The sequence below is a fragment of the Pelodiscus sinensis genome, chromosome 11, assembly GCF_052426305.1.
Source record: "Pelodiscus sinensis isolate ZL-2025 chromosome 11, ASM5242630v1, whole genome shotgun sequence".
NCBI classification, from domain to species: domain Eukaryota; kingdom Metazoa; phylum Chordata; order Testudines; family Trionychidae; genus Pelodiscus; species Pelodiscus sinensis.
In genome coordinates, this window is record NC_143062.1 from 46113803 (window position 1) to 46137047 (window position 23245).

The 23245-nt window shown below is 46.9% G+C and overlaps 1 protein-coding gene across 29 annotated transcripts in view; it reads left to right on the forward strand.

Annotated features, from left to right (window-relative positions):
- The first annotated feature begins 287 nt into the window (after positions 1-287).
- The window catches only part of MAGI1 (membrane associated guanylate kinase, WW and PDZ domain containing 1), a 552920-nt gene continuing 529962 nt past the window's right edge, over positions 288-23245 (forward strand). For 12 of the 29 annotated variants that reach the window (XM_075938513.2, XM_075938516.2, XM_075938515.2 and 9 more), the window contains exon 1: positions 291-741. In XM_075938513.2, the coding sequence (XP_075794628.2) occupies positions 438-741 (304 nt within the window). In that variant the 5' untranslated portion in view covers positions 291-437. Of the gene's footprint in view, positions 742-23245 lie in introns of all 29 variants that reach the window. The other 17 variants (XM_075938523.2, XM_075938525.2, XM_075938521.2 and 14 more) reach the window with 4 other exon arrangements.

A 23245-nucleotide genomic window follows, 5' to 3' on the forward strand; every position in this document is an offset into this window, starting at 1 on the left:
CCAACTCCCTGCCCCCTTTGCTCCCCACCCCAACAGCCCCTTCTCCCCCAACTGCCTGCCCCCTTTGCTCCCCATCCCAGCTCCCCTTTTCCCCCAACTCCCTGCCCCCTTTGCTCCCCATCCCAGCTCCCCCTTCCCCCCCAACTCCCTGCCCCCTTTCAGCCCCCCCGCCTCCGCCCCCCAACTCAGTTCCTCCCCAGCCGGGCGGGCAGCCGCGGCTCGGGCCGGCGGGGCGGGGCGGGGAGCGGAGCGCGCTCGCAGGGCGCCTGCGCGGCGGTGCCGGGGGCTGCCGGCTGGCACGGGACGGGCTGCGCTGGACCCAGCCCGGCGGCGGCGGCGGCTCCGGAGCGGCTTAAAGGGGCCGCGCGCGCAGGGGGCCGGGCGGGGCGGGATGGCCTGAGCGGCCCGGGCTCGCCCGCCACCTGCTCCCGGGCGCCATGGCCCGCGCCCTGCAGCGCAAGAGCCACTGGAGCGGGCGGCTGCACCAGTGCGCGGCCAGCCGGGCGGCGGGCGGGCGGCCGGGGCTGCCCCTGCTGGGGGGCGCGGAGCACGGCCAGTTCCCCTACGTGGGGGCGCCGGAGGAGGGCGGCGAGCCGGTGCTGGCGGCGGGCGGCGAGCTGAGCCCCGGCGAGCTGCTGCTGGAGGTGCGGGGGGTGCGCGTGTCCGGCTTGCCCCGCTACGACGTGCTGGAGCTGCTGCGCGGCGGCCCCGAGCCCATCGCCCTCGCCGCCGTCAGACCAGGTGCGGGGCTCGCGGGGGGGACCTCGGGCCGAACTTCGGGGCTCGCCGCCGCCTGCCACCTGCCCGCCGGGCAGCCTCGGCGGCGGCTCCTGCCAGGCGGGGGTGGCTCCGCGCAGCCCGGCGCTCCGAGCGCGCAGCCACTCAGGGATGGAGGCAAAGCGAGACTTTTTGGGGGGGAGTTGGTAGAGAAGTTGGGGGGAGAGTTGGCATTGAAGGGGGGGCGAGAGGAGAGTTGGGGGGATTTGGTAAAGAAGTTGTGGGGGGTTGGCTGGGGGTGGGGGAGAGAGTTGGGGGGATTTGGTAGAGAAGTTGTGGGGGGGGTTGGCTGGGGGTGGGGGAGAGAGTTGGGGGGATTTCGTAGAGAAGTTGTGGGGGTTGGCAGCGAAGTGGGGGTGGGGGAGAGAGTTGGGGGGATTTCGTAGAGAAGTTGTGGGGGGGTTGGCAGCGAAGTGGGGGTGGGGGAGAGAGTTGGGGGGATTTGGTAGAGAAGTTGTGAGGGGGTTGGCAGCGAAGTTGGGGGCGAGAGGAGAGAGTTGGGGGGATTTGGTAGAGAAGTTGTGGGGGGGGTTGGCTGGGGGATGAGGGAGAGAGTTGGGGGGATTTCGTAGAGAAGTTGGGGGGGGGGTTGGCAGCGAAATGGGGGTGGGGAGAGAGTTGGGGGGATTTGGTAGAGAAGTTGTGGGGGGGTTGGCAAAGAAGTAGGGAGTGGGGGAGAGAATTGGGGGGATTTGGTAGAGAAGTTGGGGGGGTTGGCAGCGAAGGGGGGAGGAGAGAGAGTTGGCAGCGAAGTTGGGAGGCGGGGGGGAGAATTGGCAGCAAAGTTGTGTTCGCTTCTCCTTTTGCTCCGGCGTCCCTGCCATGGGGGGGCCACAGCGGCTCCCCGCTTCCTTACCCCATGGGGAGTCTCCGAGGGGGTAGCAGGGTGTGTGTGTAACTTGGAAAAACCCGGTGTGGCGCCTTAGAGGCGAACACCCCCATGGTACCGTGAGTTTTCCCGGGCCAAGCCCGCTTCCTCAGACTCGTGTGTATCCCAGGGCGTGGGTTTGGCCCACGGAAGCTCTTGATCTTGTGAGCGGCTCAGGTGCTACAAGGCCACTCGCTGGTTGGTGGTGTGCCGCAGGGCTCAACTAGACTAGCCGGGAGCAGTTGGTTGGTGTGGTTGGCTTTTTTGTTTCTTTTTAAAGCACACAAAGGGTTCATTTCTATCGGTCATCTGGGATCACTGAATGACCTTTGAAACACCTTGTTCGCAAAGCATTATTAAGTGGGGGTCACTTGGATTCCCCTGTGCCAACAGAACCCTGTTGTCATGGGGAAACTTGACTCTTTTGTTTTATTTCCTTCCAGTCTGGCCTGCCTTAAGCACAAGGAGCAAACCCCTGAAGACAAAAAACAGGACTATGTAGCACTTTAAAGACTAACAAGATGGTTTATTAGGTGATGAGCTTTCCTGGGCCAGACCCACTTCCTCAGTCTTTTTCTAAGTGTACCAAAAACCTCTAGCTACAGGCGGTTCTGGAGGCTTAGTCCTTGTGGAGTGAAATGCTTGCATCTGATAGCTAACTCTATTAGTGAACAAAGCAAATATTTCATTTCACTGGACCTGGAGGCATTTCCTGAAAGATTTTACTCCTACAACAGGGATGCGTCTCTTACAGCTGGAGCATTTGGTTGCACTGCTGGATTATGACTAAAGTCTTGTTAAAAAGCATAGGCATGTGATTGCCAGCTGCCTGCCTTAGCCTTGTCAAAGGGTTGGCACAGTGTGTGCATGGGAAAAGATGTAACTACAGTATCCTGCACCAGGAGGGTTATTTTAATCTTGCTTTCTCTTTTAGTGGTTGGGATTGTAGGAGATAAGTATCTCAACTGAGACTCTAGAAAGCAACAGCAAAAAGCCTTCCCTACTGAAAAGACACTTTACTTTTTGCAGGTTAGCACAACAGGTCTAGATAACAGGTTTGTAGTTTCCAGTGTGGGACTTGAATTTAGTACCAGGAAACTATTCCTGTTCCAGCAGCTGTTATTTGAAAACCCAGGATCTTTGAAACACTGTAAATAGGATTATATTGGAACACCTGTAAATTTGCATGGTGGCCTAAAAAAGCACACCAGGTCATCTATAAATGGAGGCAGGAAGGGATGCTTTGTTAGGATAATTCAGGAGATTCTTTAGAGGAAAGTGTATTACTGCACAAACGTGCACATCCCAAACTACAGGGATTTGCAGTGGTTGGCTAATGCTGCAGTGTTTTCTGTAGTTGATTTGCAGGCAACAACCTACTGACTTGGCTCAGAAGAGAATTAATCTCTGTCTTTGTTGTTTGGCTGTTGCCTTTCATGTAAATCAGCAGAGCTCTCCTCTGAACTTCTGTCCATTAGCCCTATTAAAAGCTAATGCTGTAGGTTCCATGCACTTGTTCTGTGGACGTTATCAGAGGAGTAGTGTTCTGTCCCATCATGTGATATGTTATGTAACAATGTGTAATCTTGAGTTGTCATTGTAATATATGTCCGTTTCCTTTTTAAAATGGAATGTGAGTTCAGAATTCCCCCCCCCCCATTACATAAAGAAATATCAGTGTAAAGACTAACTTTATCAAACCTAAAATCAGTAGAAGTGTCCACCTTCCCCGCCTCCCTTTTTTACCTGCAGTGGGAACATCTGGTGCCCCCCACCCTGTATTTGCAATGCAAATGCTGAAGCACTGGAAATAGGGATGTAAAATTTTCTGTAAATTGTTAATCGGTTAAGCTGTAGGTTTAAGCTATGAACCGCCTACCGAGCTGTGGGTGGGTTTGGGGTGTTGGAGCAGGTCCCTCCGCCCATGGTGGGGTGGGCCGCCCTGCCGGTCTGGAGCAGCCCCTTAGGCGGGGGGTGGGGGACTGCTCCTGCCCAGCTGAGCACTGGTTATCCCAGTAAGCATGCCTGTAAGGCAGGGATGGCCAACCAGTTAGACATGAAGAGCCAAAGGAGCTGTGGATAGTAGTGCAAAGAGCCACACATCCCTCCCCCAGTTTCCCCCACTCTAACCCAATGCCCTCCTCCAGACCCAGGCATCCACAGGCCCCTCCCATTTCAACCCAATGCCTGAGTCTCACCGGAGCTGCCCCAGCCACGCACGTCTCCCTCCAGGAACTGGAGCACATGCACAAAGCGGGCATGCGGCTCTGAACGAGCCATAACCCGGAAAGCCGCATTTCTGTGAGCAAAGAGCCACGTGTGGCTCAAGAGCCACAGGTTGGCCACCCCTGCTGTAAGGCATTGCTTACCGTTAAACATTTACATCCCTACCTGGAAGTGAAATTGACCATGAACAAAGTGAAATTGGTTTTCTTTGTTCAGACTGAGTGAAATGCATACAGTAAGCAAACATAAAGAAGTGCAAATAGGGTTTTAAGGGCTGTTTGTTTAAGCACTCTTTTGATAATGATAATAATTTGAGATTTTCACAGTAGTGCAGAATTATGAGTTTTAGCTTGTGCTTTTTTAAAAAACGTATTTAAACGTAAATGGTTGCAGGAAAGTACGGGATGTGTCAGGCATGGAAGGTTGTCAGATGTTGAGGTGCAAGAAATTAAAGCTTTATAATCATGAGAACTCAAATAATCAACATGTCAAAAATATACAAAGTAAATATTCTTAATTCAAATGCCAGTAAGTTCTCAAGCAGCATTTTTTTTGCCATTCTGTAAATTTCTGTTACAGAAATATAATTTTGTTGATTTGTAGATGTATGCATGGTGAAATGGACATTGACCAATTTGACTGATTCAGACTTAGCCTATTTAAAATGCATGACTTCTATGTCCATTTCCAGTAGCAGTTCCCCTTTTTAATATATCTTGAACTGATCATATTCGGCAAGGGTTGCAAGTTACTCAAACATGCTACAAAGTACAGTGTTAAGTGAATGAGTGTAAACACATTTTAACTGTCTGATTCCATTTCCCCTACATCTCCCCAGTCCTTAGTGCCTGCCTGACTGGTGAAGTTTTGTGACAAACTGAACCTGGAAACTTACATGCTTTATTGGCTTGTCGCTTTGTATGACATTTACAAGGCTGGGAAAACAGGAAGATTACTATAAATAAGCCAGTCATCTGCAGGCTTGAACAGAAAAAACAATGGATTTGATTGTTGGTTAACACAAACACCCAAACAAAAAACAACTTTGAAATGAAGTTTTTATAGGTTATACACACTCCTCACCATTAAAGCTAAGTTTTATAGGATTAACAATTCAAAATGCAAACTTTTTATTTAACACTTTCTTTTCCTTAGACTATTCAGTTTGAATGGGCACTTGCCATACTGTAGTGATGAAGGGGGAGGAGGCACATAAGAAAACAGCTACTTTTATTAACCCTTATAAACAGTTACTCCAAGTAACTGGTCATATGGGAGGTGTGTGCTTTAATTTCTCTTATGCTTTGAACATGGAATAAGTGAACAGATCTGCCCCATAGATACTTTTGTATTTTTTTTAAAAGTGTAATGTTATAATCTCTTTTTGTTTGGGAGAAAAAGTGCTTCTGAAATTTGACTTAGTACCTTTCAGTGCTGTTAGAGCGAGGCCACTTAAGGGTAAAAGTGAAAAATGAAAACAATGGAAAAGATTTTACGTCTGAGGTGTAGTGTTTTTAAAATTACCCACTATTCTTTCCTTTTTGTTGCTTCAGTTTCAAACAAATAAGTGATTAAGCTGTATTCAAATTAATAAATATAGTTGTATGTACCACTGCATTTGGTCTAAAACTGCAAAACTGGTATTCTTTCTCCTGAGGAAGAAAACTCACTAAGAAAATGCTTGTTTTTGTCACCAACAGAAGTTGGTACAGTAAAAGACATTATTTCACCCACTTTCTTTATCGTTCTCCCGTTAATATGTTTGATAGTGTAAGACTTGTATTAGTGTAATATCTTGATTTCCGTTCTCCGTGCTTAACTTTGTAGCATTCTGCAATAAACTTAAAAATTCCAGGCTAAATCCATTGGATAAAGAGACAATCCTTAACAGAACGTTCTTTTTAATTTCTCTCTCTGGTTGCTGCTTATATATCCTGATTGAGATGACCTGTTCTGTTTGTGCCAGGCTTTGAACATGTTGTTCCTGACAACAGACAAGTTAACTTCTCCACAGCAGACCAGTTGTGTGCCTTTCATTTAATACAGGATGTCTTTTTGTTCTTTGTTTCCTCACGACACATGGAGTTTGAGGGATATTTCAAGATTAGTCAGTTTTTTTAACTCTTTGATTAGATGCATATGTCAAATTGTACAAGTCATCCTTGTCACTGTAAGCTCAAAGGTTGGTGAAGAAAACTGTCTTTTTTTAAAATTAAGTACTACCAGCTGAAGTTATGGTACTTGAGGATCAGTTTACATGAGTGATTTTTTTTTTTTTTGGTTACTCTGAAGTTAGTAGGAAAGGAGAGGGGGAGGGGATTTTTAAAAAGTTAAGTACAAGGTAAACAAAGGCAGACATTCATTCCCAAATGGTGGTCGCTATCTGCTGTCATGTATGTTTGGTTCATTTAAAACCTTATCTTGAGCCTGAGAGAGATTCTAAAACATGATTAGTTGACACTACATTTCTATGGTGTGCTGACATTAATTACAATTGAGCAGCCATGAGGTGTTGGACTTCATTAATGTCACTAAACCAGCCCCTTTAAAAGTTACTTGCATGGGCACATATTCTGACATCATTTTCCCAGGAGGGGCCTGTGAGGGATGTGGTGTCTTCCAATTATTTTTTTGTATAAATATCGATTAATATAAAAAATACCGATGCCTTTATGCAGGCTGTCAGGTTAATAGGTAACATTAAACATATGATATGCGGATTACAGAACCTCTGGCTGGTGCTAAAACCAGACAAAATATGGTCACTGAATCATAGCTCTGAAATACAAAAGCAGGGTGCAAATTTTTATATTGGACTTCCATTTACCTGTTTCAGGTAAATGCAAATGTTATAAAACTCTTGCTGCTTTTAAGAATTTACTTCCTTGATCTGTCACATGATCTCTCTTGGGTTCTGATAGAGGGTTTATTGTGTTTTTTTTTTTTTTTTTTTTTTTTTTTTGTTGCAACACATCAACAAAACATCAAACAAAAACACATTGATAATTCCCTGTGCATTTCCAGTTTGACCTCCATCCTTAGGTAATAGAATCTGAAGTATGGCTCATGTAAATTTATACTAATCAAACATTTCTTACTGATATTTTTAAAGTCTGCTTCTATTTTGGACTTGTAATATAAATGGCAAATATAATCTAATAGCGCCCACAATGTGCTAGCTGCTCTCCAAGCATAAAATAAGTGACGCTTTAGTGCCTGGCCCTGTGTTGATCAGAAATCTTGTGCATGTAATATATTGGTGCTCTTACCGCCCTCGAAACGTAGACTGCTGTGAATTAAAATATCATTGCAGTCAAGATCAGGTTTTTATCCCAATCAAGTTTACACACTGTAAGCATTTGTTAGGATTTTAGAATGTGAAAATTGACTCGGCTTGTGGCAAAATGGTTAGCTATGCACCCATGCGCATACCTTTATGTCCTCTGCTATGAAGAGGGGGTTAACATCCCAGAGTTATGCAGCCATAGTCTTAATTTAACACCTCAGCCATTATTAGCATTTTACAGAGTTAATGCAAGCCTTTCATGTGATAACATTGGATTATTTTTCACAATAAGTTTAATCTTTCAGCACATTATGTGATGCGAACTCCAGGCTTTCTCTCGTTATGGGACATCCTATTGCAGTATATTTACACTCTAATTACAGGATAATTACAAGCAATGTTTCAAAACTATTGCAATTATAAGATATTAACACAGTTTGTCTGGGTTTGTTGGACTGAATTTTTACTTTATAGCACAAGTGCTCCATCTCTGAGTTGCTAATCTGCTAAATGTGAAACATGACATTGACCTGCATCAACTCTTTAATAACTTGAGGGACTGCATTCAGAAGTGTGATAACCAAAATGTGAGTGTCTCATTGGTAAAGGAAATAAAATGAAGGAATAGATGTGACTAGGTTGCTAATCTTGCCACACTTGAAGTTGCAACTGGTTTTCTATTCTCAGACCTGCTTCGACCACATCCATATGCACGTCTCCACTGAGTTCCTCCCAAAAAAGGTCCTTAAAGCACATCTACCAGATTTGTAGCACTTCTGCTGATGGATACAATGTTGGCCAAATTTTAAAGTGTCTGCCAAGCCATTCCCAAGATGGGGCACTCAGAATGAACTTTGAGAAGTACTTTGTTCTTTTTTGGATGGTAGATTAGGTCTCGGTGATAATGTACCGTGTATTTTATGACTGAGGCGTGAATAGATCTTGTGCATAGGATTAGCTTCGTTTTGGCAACTTTTGGGCCTGCATCAATTTCCGGCAGATTTCACAAACTATTTTAGACTTCAGCCCAGCAAACTTGGAAGGTTGTTGGCTGGCCAAAAACATGCTTGTACCCGAACAACTCTTTCACCGTCCCTGTGCAAGCTGCTAGCTGTGAGCTGGCAGGAAGTGCCTGGGCTTGAAAACCGATACTAAGAGAGGAGCTCATTGGACAGTGTAGTACAGTGGGCGGAGCAGAACACTGGAATCAGGATCCACTTAGGTCCAACTCAGTAACACTGAGGATATATCTGCACTGAAATAAAACACCCATGGCCAATGTTCCCTCTAGTCTTTTCTATCCAGGTGCAGATTTTTTTCCATCCCTGTGTGAAATAAAACTTTTGATGGGCACCGAGGCATGGGCACTTGTGCACCGCCAGTAGAAACAAAACCTCGCTGTGGGCGCGCTGCTCATCGACAGAGCGGCATCTCAATCTCTTCTGAGCAACCGCACGAGCACACAGCTGCTTAGCTGACGTGTATGTGCTTGGTCCGGATGCTGCGAGGTGAGAAGGTGAACATCTACAATGCCTTAACAGCTCCTAAGCCTGAGCCCTGTGAGACTGAGTCAGCTGGCACGAGCCAGCTGTGAGTTTCTAATTGCAGCATAGACCTATCCTGTGTAACCTTAATAATGCTGCAGTGACCTTAGGATACTTTTTGTCCAAAGGATCACATAGTGTTTTATGTGACTTAATCGCCAGAAACTCCCTATGTGTTAATCTTCACTCCATTCTACAGGTGGAAAAACTGAGGATTAGAGTTTATCAGGTGCCCAAGGCCACATGGTGAATCAGTGGCTGAGCGTGGGTTACTGCTATACTCCCCTTCAAGTCCTTAAGTGCTCTGCTGCTTTTTCAGCTATGAAACAGGGTTAATAATTTACCTGTGTCACAGGTGCTCAGTGACGTTTTGTGTAAATATTATGATTAGGTACAGTCATCTCTCCCTGTGGTTTGGCTGTCCTGCCTTCCTCCGAGATAGCAGGAGTTAAAGAACACAATCTGAGCAGGGACCAAAGACCGTCGTTGGTGTCCTCAGACTCCTTTCTGTAGTTCTTTCTTCTCACCCCTGTGCAAACTGGCTGTGTGATCCACTGGTGCCTCCTACCCTTTTTCTCGAGCTTTCCAGCTCTTTCTTCATTTGTCTCCATCTAGCTAATCCCCATTTAACGTAACCCTGTTAAAAGGATTTAAATCACTAACTTACCACTTGCCACCATTGCTTTGATTATTCTGATAGTATTTTCCTCCTCCTTCTCCATCTGCCCCTTTATTTAGAATGGTTGTCGGCTGCTTGGGACAGGGAGTGTCTGATTGTGTGTGTGCGTGCGTGCACAGTGCCTACTACCCTTTTCTCTTCCCTCCCCTTTCTTCTTCTGCGGGTCCCCCCTTTTTTTTCTCCACTTAAGTTCATCTCCTCTGAGGAGGTGGATTGCGCCCACAAAAGCTCATGATATATATATATATATATATATTTTGTTAGTCTCCAAGGGTGTGTCTGCACAGCAGGGCTTAACTCGAAATAAGGTACGCAAATTGAGCTACGTCAATTGGGTAGCTTGTTTTGAGTTTTGGTGTTGTCTGCGCAGCAGAGCACTCTTCCTCCGACTTCCCTTACTCCTCATAAAATGAGGGTTACTGGAGTCAGGGTAAGAAGTCCTCCGCTTGACAGTGTTTCGACATTGTCGGAATAACTGCCGGCTTTGCAGACGTGGACTATGTTATTTTGAAATAATGCTGCTGTGTAGACATAGCGTAAGGTGTCACAGGACTACTTGGTTTTAAAGTTACAGACTAACATGCTTACCCTGCTGAGACTGTAACAAACATGTGCGAGGTCATAATTTTTATTGGCCCAAATTCTGTTGTGGACTGGGGTGAGGTGGGGGAAGTTTCTGAGCTTAGACGGTTCCTCTTTGGTGCTGGGAAAGGTACACTGGTGTCACAGTTTAAGTGCAAGGTGGGACAGAGTGTTTAGCATAAATAGTTAGCTCATACTGTAGCTCGTTCAAGGTGAAGTGACTGGTTCACACCACTACATGCAAAAAAAGGGGGAGTGAGTGGTGGGTTATGGATTGGATTTAAGGCTTATTACAACAGTGTCTGTATGAAAGCTGTGATTGAAGACCCCAGCTTGGGCAGAATGGCCGTGGCTTGACAGATGCGATACATGTGGCAATAAGAGCTGAGACGGGCCAGGGGTAGAGCTTACTCCATCTTTTTCCTGGCTGGAAGGTGTGAACCCTAAAAATGGCCAGGCTAGAGCGTTCAAACCAGAGTATCCCCTGGAGCTGTTAAAGAGCAAAGGTGTTCATGGTTAACATGTCAATGCATTGTAATGTGGTAATAGTCATTGTACCTTGACCGGTCTGCCTTACAAAGAAGGTGGCGGAATTGGAAGGGGAGTTCCGCTGCTTGTGCACTGTTGTGCTGCATTTTAGCGGTGGTTTTTGTCCCCTGCCACAACACAGTTTTAAGAGAACTCGATCACTGAATTTCCTGTCTTTGCAGCTCTCTCAATTTGCTTATTTTTAAAAATGGACAGTGTTATAATTTATTAACATCTGGATACATATATGCTGTCTTAATCCAGTTTAAAATATTGAACTCGGATGTAAAAGAACTGAAATGGTCACTCAAAGGATTTCATGCAGGCTAAAAGTGCACCTGGCCTAAATAAAGCCAACATTTTACTTCATTTGGATAGAACTGAAGAACAGTATTCAAACTTGCATGAAGTCAACATTCAACAACTTTTATTCCGAGGGTCAGCCATATGTTGGGTGGGCTGGGGTGGGGTGGCGTGGGGAGAGAAGAGCACAATGAACATGGCCTATAACCTAGTCTAAGTCTCAATCAGTTAAGTCAAGATTTTAAAATGGTTGTTGTCAAATAAGTTCTCTTTATTATAGACACATGCTCTGCTTTCTTCCAGACGGAGGGTATGCTTGCTTATATCTTAAGGAATAAGTTAGGAGTTGGTTTTATACTTCCTCTGGTTTGTTGGAAGCTCCCACATTTGAGATGCGTACATTATTGCAAACTTTCAGTTTTCATGTTTGTAGCTATATGGTTTGAGTCTCTTAGGTGAAAATGTGGAGAACTCTGGTCTGCGTGAGAGCAAGCTCCATGCAGTTGCAAAAGCAAATTTAAGAACCGGAGGAAAAGCTTAGACTTGTGTAGGGCACCATCACTTGAATTGTCAATGCTTAGACAGTTGATACTCCAGCACACATGTGGAGAGGGCGTTTTCTTATCCTTACACTACATCCCTGCTCCAAGACACCATATGTATGTTACTCCAAGTTCATGCCTATCATTCCTTAAATTGCCTTCTGTTGCCAGCCCCGAATTGTGTGTTCATTGACCGTCTGCCCCATGGCTACTGGAGTAGATTGCCACCAGTGTGTCATGTGGAGAGGTGGCATGCGTCCGTTGGCCTGCCACTAGTGGCCTTCATTGTACAGCAGTAGTTTTTAGGGCCTCAGCGTTACTGAGCATGTGAGACAAGTGACCTGTATGTACAGGAAAACAACTGCAAGCAATCATCATTGCTTTTCCCTTGCTCTTCAAACGTCCCCACACACTCGATGGCTCGCCTTTTACTTTTTCTGGCCTGGTCTAGAACTAAAATTTAGGTTGTCACTCAAGGCTGTGAAAAATGGCATGGCCTGTTCCTTGTATTTAGGTCCATCTAGCCACCCCTGTAGCGGTGGCTGTTTCATTGTCCTAGGAATGTCTGTCCCCTCTGAGGTGTATTCATTACATTGATGGAAAGCCCCATTCTGAGGCTGTCGGAAGCATTTGTGCGACTGTAGCGCAGCTGCAGTGCGGTGGCTGTGCTGCCGTGGTGGTGATGCACCCGGAGTTTCCCTGACTTTTGGGTTGGTGGTAGGTTACGTCGTCGACAGATTAAATACTAATTCCCTCCTAGTGTGTGAGGTCTGTGGTGGCTGCAGCTTGGAAACACTGCTCAGCTCTTCAGCCTTGCAGAGGAGTCCTTGGCATGGGAGGAAAGCTTGAGCCAGCTCTTTCAGGCAGGGGTGACTGGTGAGGAAGGACATGGGGGAGGGAGGCGGGCGCAGAACTGGCCATATTATTCCTCCTTAAGCCATCGCTAGCCTGGGGGAGAGCTAGGACAATACCTCTGGCCCCCACTTGCCCCGCCTCTTCACCCCCAACCCACTTCTCGCCCAGTGATGCACCCCAGAGGGCTAGTGGGGTCCTGGCACTGGCCACAGAGGTTGGGGGAGGGGCACTCACTGCAGTGGTGGCAGGAAGTAGAGCGATGTGGCCCCAGTCTGCTCTGCTGCTCTCGCTACCAGCCAGGTCACTCCACTTCCTGCTGACGATGGGGGGAGGAGGAGTCGGTTTCGCCCCGTCTCCTGAGTGACTCGGCCAGAAGAGCGGAGCTGCATTGCTCCACTTCTCCCCCTCCCCCCATTGCTGTGGGTGAGTGCAGAGGTGGGGACTTGACCCCAGGTGGAGGTGCCAGGGTGCGCCCCCCCCCTCCCCCCAAGTCCCATGGGCTGCCCAAAGGCTCTGGCCCGTTGCCCCTCCTGCCCATGGTGTGTGTCTGTGGGGTCACAGGCCCTCTTAGCTTTTCCCATGCATCACTCCTGCGTTCAGGTGTTGCATGCTCGGTTGGACTGTCCCTTTCCAAGAACAGGGAGCCTGGACCAGCAGTTTGCTGTTTCTTTTGGAAAGGTCATTAGGTGCTTCTGTAGGCCTAGGGAATTCCTTGCTCTCCTAACCTGACAACCTTGCAGTACATGATGTCTGGGGTATCCTGCCTCCCCTGCAGCCCTCCACTGACCTAGTTGGAGGCAAAGAGGGCCGTTTCTACATAAGCCTGGTCTTAAGTACAGGTCAGACCCTTCTAGTCTGGCACCCTCGGGACCTGACTGGTGCCAAATTAGAGTGTTTACTGAACCACGGGAGGCCAGTATTGTAATGAGCGTGTCTCTTTATTTTTGTTTTACCGAGGCGAATAAAGTGAACAACGTTTTCAATGCTACTTAATAACGTATGGCTGTACTGATACACCCTATAGAAGCCTACGCCCAGCCAAGGCTGATGAGCTCTCTTGATGATGAAGTGTTAGTGCTGTTACACAATTTTACTGTACTGGCACAAGGAAATAAGTAGATAAAGCATAAAAACCGTGCTACGGCTTAGCATCACCACCAACTCTTCCACTGCTTGCTGGGCTCTTAGTGGTCATGCAGGGGTATACTAGAGCTAAATAGCAGCACAGAACACCGAGAGCCAGGACTGGGGGCTGTAAACAAACTTTACAGGACTACGGGAAACTTGGCCACACCCATGATAAGCAGACATCTGGCTAACTCAGAGCATGGCAGACCATGGATGGTGATGGATCCGGCACACACTGACTAGAGAGGTTCAGCCTGTACCAATGAGCAGCATTGTTGGCACCTCCCTAAGCCACGGCCACAAGCAGGGACAGACTGGCCCGGCGGGCTACCAGGAATTTCCCAGTGGGCCGTTGTGTCCGCACGCCATTGCCCCTCACTCCGAGTGGCTCCGCATCCGTGCTGTATGTGACACACAGAGCTCGGCCTGCGCCGTGTGCCGGACATGACACGGGGACGGGGCTTGAGGGACACACACGGGATGACGTCATGGGGAGGGCTGGTCTCAACCCATTTCCCGGGCCTGTTTTGATTGCCAGTACGCTCCTGGCCACAAAGGAGCAAAGGCAGCCTGAGCCCTGAGGTGACGCCTGCTTGATTTCCCAGCATTTGACAAAGATGCGAAGAAACAGTCTGATCTGGGAGCAGTGGAGGGGTGGGGGAAGGGGTGAGTTGCCCACTTTGCAGGGACCTTCGTAGCTGTCTGGCACTGAGCTGGAACGGCTGTCTCTTTACAGGCAGACGTAGGTGGGTAACATCCTTCTGACTTCTTGGAGTTGCATGGCTTAGGGCATCTGGGATATTTTCAGCCAGGTTCAGTCTCCAAAGGTCAGACACACCATCCATCCTCTGCGCAGTGACCTACTAAGTGACTTCCTGATTTTTTTTTTTTTTGTTTTGTCCACTGGACGCTGGAATATCCAACGTTCTCTGTGCTAATTTCTGCCTCCGTCAGCCTTTACTCTGAAGTGACTCCTTCCTTCTGCTCGGTCTTAGCCACGAATATAAATGTGGACCTTTAATACTACATTCATCTGAAGAAGTGGGCTGTGCCCACAAAAGCTCGTGATACTATCTACATGTTTTGTTAGCCTTTAAAGCGCTTCATGATTATTATTATTATTAATATTATTTTTTTAAAAGTTTTTCCAGTTAAAGACTAAGTCGGCCACCCCTCGGTAGATTCTTAACCCTGTCAGTCTTTGAAAGTTGCGTTTAGTAGGGTCCCCTCCCCCCCCCCCCCTGCAGAAACTAAAGCTAACTTGCACAGGCACTTTACAGCGCTGTAACTTTCTGGCTCAGGGGTGTGAACTCCTTCCCCCAGCTCCCCAAAGTGCAGCAAGTAACAGCGCTGTATATCGCAAGTGTGAATCAGGCTAGAACACTAGGAGCTGTTAGCTACTCCCCTCATAGAGTTGGTTTACATGGGAGAGCGTCCTGCAAAGCCTGCTGGTTTTGGTTACATTTTCACAGGCTTGGCATTTGACTCAACACCGTTCTCAGTGTCCTGTTCGAGGTGGCTTGTGTCACAGCTTTTAAAAACGATCAGGAGTTAAAAATCTCGTTGGAAGTGATGGAGGCAAGTAATACAACTCACTGTAAGATGTGAATCTAATGTTAAATCTATGGTCTCATACTCTTCTGAAACACAAATTCATGCCAGCCCTTTTATTTGAAACCTGGCTTTCGTCACACCGCAGAACAAAGGCAGATACGGTTGAAAAGTCCTGGAAGAAATTGATCAGTTTTCCACAGTTTGCTAGCACTTGACAAAAGCATACAGTGTTTTGGGATTATTGTCTGTAATTTTGGAATCTTCAGCATAGCATTTTGATATCACTCTCTTGAAGTTTTCTGTATTTCCGTAATGCAAAGGACTCCTTTAAAAAAAACCCACTCTGGATATTTAAGTTAGACATTTATGAAAAGAAACTATTTATTTAAAAAAAATCCCTTTCTTCCTCCTCCCTCCCCAAAATCCCGTCCCCATACAAATATTGACTTGTCCTTGGAATGGCGTTGCTCTTCAATTTCTGCTTCTACATTAGTATAGTTGCTTGCATTTAAACAGCCACTGCTACAAACTTACAAGTATGTAAAATATCCAGCATCTAAAACTTGTGTGTAAGCGTATGCCCATTTAAGCGAGAGAGAGGACAGCCCATATTTCAGCACCTCCTAATGGGAGAGGAGCAATTAATTGGGGCCTTAGCAATAAGAAAGCGATGGCAAAAGGAAGGCTGTATGAGCAGTATTCCCTGCAAGCTGAGCACTTGGGTGGCCACAGAGGAGAGAGATGCCATCCATCTGATTAGCAGAGCGCCCAAAGTGCTCACAGCCACCAGCATGAGTTTCTGTTGGTGGTGCACATCTGCATATGCCTCAGTGCATGTGACAAAATGTATTCTACACATGGATGGAAAGACTTAGTGGGGACATTGCATGTGAGTGGGTGGCAGGTAGTGGAGTAAGTTTCTTGGAAGCACTGGAGTAGAGAAAAGGGATTTATCTTCCAGACTCCTGAAATGCCTGACTCACTCACCTCGCCTTCCTACCGCTAGTGTTGGGACCAGCAAGTGTGTCTGTTCCAGTGATGGAATCGGAGGAGACAGCCACAGTGGCAGGGCAAGGAGCCCAGTGAGGGTGGAAAGAGAATGCTGAAGATTCTCATTTCTGACTCCATAGGAAGTCAGGACACAATTCTAACTAATTACCAGAACGGCCTCTCTGAACCTAGGCGAAGTGGGCTGCTTGCTAAAAGAGTGTGTGTATAGATCTACAGAGAAGCTGTACATCTGATTATTTTTCAATGAATATCCTGCTCCAAACCGTGTGAGATGAAGCTCGTCTAGCCCTATAGGCGGTTAGAGAATGAGCTACTTATTTTCACGGGCCGCTAGGGTTTGGCAAGCAGAGTTCTGAAAGCCGTGGGCGTGGATTGTTCCCATTGACTTTTGGAGAGAGCAGGCTTGGGGCTGGCTGTGCCAGCTGGTTGCCCATCCTGCTATCAGGAGTGCCCAAGTGTAATGAGAAGCATGGCTTTGCAGTAGCAGCGCTGCCTCTGAGAACACCCCACGCAGCGCACAGGCAATGTACACAGCTCTCTCTTCTGCATACTGTGTGCGCAACCCTGGGGACTTGTTGTTGTGTGCGCAACCCATGGCTTGTCTGTATTTGGAGCTGTTGTCAGCCCCTGCAGAAACTCCTCTTGTGTTACTGTTGAGAATTCCTGTTTGTTGAGTGGGGAGAACATGACTTGTGTGACCGCTGCGTCTCAAGTTTATCAGCAGTGTTATTCTTAGGGTACAATAGGTTAAAACCTACACATTCGTCTTGGGAATGGCTAGTGGTTTCATTTTTAAAATGGGGATTTTTTTTCTCCACGTCGGGTTGTGTCTGGCCCCATGAACAAAGTTTGCTAGGACTAAAAATTTGATTTTTTTTTTTTTTTGTTTTTGTTCAGAGACATCAAACTTGGTTTATTAAAAGCTAACTAATAGATTGTCAGGGGTGGGCAATAATTTTAGAAGGGGGAGGCCACTTCACCAATTTTTGATGTGTTCACGGGCCACCCTGGAGGGGGTGGGGCTGGGTCCCGGACCCCAGCTGAAAGGGGCGGGGCCAGGACACTTCCATGCTCCCCTCCCTACAGACCCTGATTGGCCTGGGGGCAGGAAGAGCATGTGAAGTCTTTGTCCTCCCAGAGCCTAGAGAGAACGGCCACAGCTGGCGGCTTGCTCGAGGCGCCCCACACCTCTGGTTGGGGGAGGAGACTTTGCGTGCTCCCCTGTCCCCAAGTCTTGATTGGCCTGGGGGCATGGGAGCGTCAGATCATCTGAGGGCTGGATCAATCCTCTTGGCCGGCCGGATTTGGCCTGGGTAAGCTCTCTTGCCCACCCCTGGATTATGTACTATTTCCCCTTCTCCCCTGGACCTCCCACGTGCTATAGGAACTAAATGCTCTAAAAGCAGGATACTGAAATTTTTTTTTCTTTTTCTGTGGATACTGATCAGTTACTTGTATGTAGAAAAGGTATTGTCTTCTCATCTAATTTAGGGGCTATTGGAGCTGATACAAAAGATGAACTTTGTCAGTTTCCTGGGACACAGTATAATCCTTCCATAATAGATAGATCTGGAGTGTTAAGTGCCTCATAATTCTCTCTCTCTCTTTCTTTGGTTTCTGTTGGTATGTGCGTGAGAGGCGTGAGCGGGGTTTCAAGATGTGGTTTTAAGAATCCTGGTGTTCACGAAAGCTTTTCCTATGGTGGCTTTGCAAAGTGTTGGTACTGAAGGGAAATTACAACCCCGCCAAAGTATGGTGTAGAATCCAGGAGTTGAAGAAAATGTTGCAGACTCATGAGTCTGACCCACGTCCATCTTCCCCAGGAGATTATAAAAATAATAAAGCGAGTTCTTCTTTGCATCCGCTGTTTGAAGCTTTAGGATTCAAGTTTTTAAACTTTTCTCTCTGCAGCAACGAGTGCAAGAAACTTCCTGAAGGAAGGGGGAGATGTTGATGAGGCTCCCTAGAGCTTAGTTTGGGGCGAGATGAAATATCACAAGATCCACCATCAGTGGCAGAAATTGGCCACCCTGAAGTTGAAGCATTATTTAAAAAATGCCAGGGAATTAACAAAACATGTAGGGACAAGAGTTTACACCAGTGCTCCCTCAAACCGTAACCAGTCAGCACGCAGCTGCAGCCCATGTGACATCCTCAAGGCCATTAAGGTAGCGTGTGCGTGGATGTGACCCACAACACACGCACAACTGTATACGTGGTAAACCGGTTGAGAGCCATTGGTTTACACCCACGTGACTTCATATTGAGAGACTTGGCTCTCTGGCCTTTAAAGATACTTAAATATTGTACAGGAGACCCTTGCGATTTGTGGAATTGCTGTTAAATATTTTGCATATTTGCGGGTCTCTCCAATTCTCCCCCCCCCATCTCCCACTAGTGGGTGGGGACACGGTTGTAGGGTGGCAGTGGTCAGGAAGCTCCCCATGCCAAGTGCAGAGGGGGATCCCTGCGGCTCCTGGCCTCTGTGGTGAGTTCTGTGTGGCAGCTGGGAGCCGTTTCCTTGTGTCTCCAGTATTCATGGATCTCACCATTTGCAGAGGTGTCAGGAACACACCCCCCTCAAACGGCAAGAGTTTATTATACTTGTATATGGAGTCTCCTGCCAAAATAGCTTTAACATTTAGCTTGCAAGTAATCTAAAGGAGCACATGACTTGAAAGGCTTAGACTTCAGTTGCTTTAAATGAACTTGGCGTAAGCAGAGTGACATGGCGCAGTGTTTAAAAGGAGTTTCACATTCTTTCTCTTTCTCACTGGTGCTAACAGGTAATTGCTAGCGATACCTTTTTATGGCTCTTGTGAGTCATGACGAGTGAGAGCACACCTATAAAGATTATCTAACTTCAATATGCGCCCAAGTCTCTGGAATGTTAGTTATGTGATGGCAAACTTTGATGAAAGTTAAATTGTAACAGCTGACTTTTTTTTTTTTTTTTTTTTTTTTTTTTTTTTTGGTTTGGAAAGTTGTGGTGTGGGACTGAAGATTGGGTGAAATCATATTGCATCCTCTCTGGTGGGGGAGGGTTTAAAATTCGTATTACGATAGCAGTGAAAGGTCCCAGCTACCGTTGGGATCATCTTGTGTTAGGTGCTTTACACAAACATAGTCGGAGCCAATCTTTGAATTGGATTTCGCTACGATAGACCCTCAGTTAAGGACACCTCTCGTATGTTCGTAGCACGGAACAAAACATTGTGGCTATTTCTTTCAAAAGTTCATAAATGAACATTGAGATGACCACATCCGTTCTGATGTAATTAGCACTGATGCCACAGCGCCATCTCTGTACCCTTTTCTTTCTTTCTCCACATCAGGAAGTTATAAGCTTTCATGAGCTTTACTCTAAAACATTTGTAAATCTTTAAAGTATCACCGGACTCCTTGTTTTAACTGAACAATGACTAAGTAAAGTTTCAGAAGAATGCTGCTTTGCCTTGATGTTGTTGCTAGTTGATGTTGAACACAGCACTGTACTTTCTTGCATGTGTGTCTCTGATGCTGCCTGATTGCCTACTTCTAGTTGTAAATGACGGGCGTGGCTGGCTGGTCAGTGCAGAACTTTGAAGTTCTGCCGTGTCTAAATGACAGCAAAGGGAATGGCTGAAAGAGGAGTGATGTTACCCCAGTTTTTTGGATGGGGGGAGAGGGGATGAGACATGACATTTAAGTGACTTATTCAAGAAGCATGTGGAAGAGCAAGGCATCCACATATCTGGTAACTTAATCATAAGAACATAAGAACGGCTGTACTGGGTCAGACCAAAGGTCCTTCTAGCCCAGTAGCCTGTCTGCCAACAGTGGCCAGCACCAGGTGCCCCAGAGAGGGTGGACCGAAGACAATGATCGAGCGATTTGTCTCCTGCCATCTCTCTCCAGCCTCTGGAAAAAGAGGCCAAGGACACCACTTCTATCCCCTGGCTAATAGCCTTTTATGGACCTAACCTCCATGAAATTATCTAGCTTCTCTTTAAACTCTATTATAGTCCTAGCCTTCACAGCCTCCTCTGGCAAGGAGTTCCACAGGTTGACAACACGCTGTGTGAAGAAGAACTTTCTTTTATTCGTTTTAAACCTGCTACCCATTAATTTCATTTGGTGTCCTCTAGTTCTTCTATTTAGGGAACTAATAAATAACTTTTCTTTATCGGCCCTCTCCACACCACTCACGATTTTATATACCTTTATCATATCCCCCCTCAGTCTCCTCTTTTCTAAACTGAAAAGTCCCAGTCGCTTTAACCTCTCCTCATATGGGACCCGTTCCAAACCCCTCATCATTTTAGTTGCCCTTTTCTGAACCCTTTCCAAGGCCAAAATATCTAATCATGGGACACATTGTTGTCCAGTGTATTTAACTATACTTAAAATATATAAAGCAGGCAACTACATGGACTTTGCTCCTCCCCTTCCTTATGCTGTCCTATTTAGAGGTTTCCTACTTGCTCATCGTCATTTTAAACATGACACTTTTCACTGCATGTTTGTACTAGTTGCTAGGAAAACGTTCCGGTTATAGGATCTTATTTTTAGAAGAGTCATTGAAGGATGCTGCAATTTGCAATTTATTTTTTTAATTTTTCCTTTTTGAATGAGGTAGATGCTGGTGTATACTCTGATGGGTTGATACTTGTGTAAATTGATTAGTAGATATGTACCAGTATCTTACAGGTTCTCAACTCCGTCCTCGTTCTGCTCCTAGATCAGTGGTTCTCAAGCTTTTTGGCCTGAGGCCCACTTGGCTCAGGGCAGAGGTTTCTGCGGACCACCAGTTGCTAATGGAAGCTCTCCATTGATTACATAATTACTCCTGAATCATTTTGCTAGGCCTGCAGCTAGGGAGAACGGTTTAATTTAACCAGTAAGAAAGGAAATAACTTGTTTAATACTTTAAATTAATAAGTGCTCTAACTTTCTCATGTTAGTCAAACTTCATTTTAAATAAAGTAAAATATTTATGTTGAACACACAAATTTCCCAGGTTTTCTTTATTTATGGCCAGGGTGGTGAACTTTTTGGGGATTGGGCCACAGACCCACAGAAAAATCAGTTGGGGACCAACCTTCCAGGATCCCCCAACCCTCACTGACGTGGTCCCCCCACTGAGACGCTTCACTCCTCTGGTGCTCCACTCCCTCTGGGGGAAGGGGAGGACAGGGAGGACTGAGGCTCAGGGCTTCCCGTAGAACAGATTTACTCTTCTGTGGCTCAAAGGTTAATGGATTTTGTGGACCCTGCAGGCTCTGGGGTTAGGACAAAAATTAGGGGTTCAGTGTGTGGGACAGGGTGCCAGGGAGGGGGATGGGGTGCAGGATCTGGACAGGGGGTGCAGGGGGGGGGTGGGGGTACAAGGTCTGGGAGGGAGGTGGGGTGCAGGTGGGCTTGAGGGGGTGAGGTCTGGATGGGAGGTAGGGTGCAGGAGCAGGCTGGGGGGCAGGGTGTCTGGCCAGGGGGAGGGGGCAAGAGCATGGTAAGGCGCAGTGTGTGGCCAGGAGGGAGAATGCAGGAGTAAGGGAGGGTGCAGGAGCAAGCTTGGGGTACGGGGCCTTGGTGGGCGTACAAGTAAGGGAGATTGGGGTGCAGGGTCTAGGCATGGGGGTTGCTTACCTGGCTTTGTGCTTCTGTTACTCCCAAACACGGCCTCCCACTGCTCCCATGGGCTGCAACTCCAGCTAATGGGGAGCAGCGGGGAAAGCCTCCAGACAGTGTCTCACTGTGCTGCCATCCCCCACAGCAGCACGGGGAGGGGGAGGGGAGCGGGCGTGGTAGCATGCGGAGCTGCTTGCCCTGCCTATCTGAGCCGATCTGGTGGGGAATGTTGGGGCTTTCCTCAAATCCCCCCCCCCCCCCCCCGTGCCCGCCGAGTGGGAAACCGGAGCTGGCGCTCCAGCTTCGCATCAGCCACAAGGCTGGAGTGTCAGCGCAGGCTCCTCACTGGGGGGACGGGACGGGCGGGGGCTGAGCTCAAGTGGCTGTGGAATACCAGTGGTCCATGGACCACACTTTGACAACCTCTGCCCTAGATCTGTCCTGTGGACCTCTTGATCGTGTCCTTAAACGAGTAAGCAGTGACTACGTGGGGTCTGATCCTGCAAAGACTTAGTCTGAGGATAATCCCATTCAGTTCAGTGGGGTTATTCGTGTGTTGAAAACTAAGCACGTGCTCCTACGTCTATAGAGTCTCTTTGATTGGAAGGTGCTCTAAGCGCTTTGCGGGCATGGATCGTTTCTATGGAAATGTGGCTGTTTGCAGCGTAGTTGAGCAAGATGTCACAAAAGCTAAGACTTGCATGGGAGAAGTGGCACTGGTTTGACTTAAATCTCTTTAAAGCCAATTTAGTTTAATTGGTGCAAAGCCCTGTATAGACACACCTGTAGCGTGGCTTAAAGGTGGCTCGTTCCACTTTAGCTTACTACTTCTGCTGGACAAAAAATTGCTATAGATCACTGAAACGTAGCCAAGAGAAATACAGATACCTAGGGTTAGTGTAAAGACTGCTGAACAGGTGCTATTACATCAGGAAATATGACACATCATAACTATTGTTTGTACCATAACAATACAATGGCAATAACAACTCTTGTATTTAGTCACTTTTTGTTCCTGGAGGAAGCAGTCGAAACATAACAAAATGTTGGCTACTTGACCAGCTTACCGGAGTGAGTGATTCTTCATTTTCCCTCTGTCTGTCTGTTCTCAGTGTGTGTTTCTCTCATTTGTTATAATCTCATCTGTAGTGGGCTGGGAATGCGGTATTTATTTTTCCAGCGATCACTGCAGTGCTGCTTCTGAACTGGCACAAAATGTTGTATCAGCTGTATGCTTAGAAACTTGTACTTAGAAGACGTTTCGTTCAGTTTTATAAAACCGATGTTTTATCTGCAGATTTCTCTATCTGTCATATGCCCTCCCTCCTTCCTTGCACAAGACCCAGGAGTCCCTGATCCTTGACTGGGATCCCTAGAAATTGCTATTGTGGTCCCTAGGAAATAAAATAATAGAAAATAGAAATGTGATGAGATGTCCACCTTTTAATTTAGGTGTTCCTGCCAGTGTTTCCCCAAAAGCTGGGCACTTGTGCAGCTGCCTTGGAGAGATTCAGAAGCCACACAGCTGATTGGCAGATGGTTCACAACTAGGTTTTTGTTTCTACTGCTTTGATGCGCATAAAAAAAATTATTCTGCACATAGATGGCAAAATGCCCCACGTGGATCGAAAAGATTGGTCCCTGCTGGAAGCTTCAAAAATACACAGTTTGAACACTTAGAAAACCTAAGTGTCTGATAAATCAGTAGGGTGAAATTCTGGCCCCATTGGAGTTGATAGGAGCTGGCCAGGATTT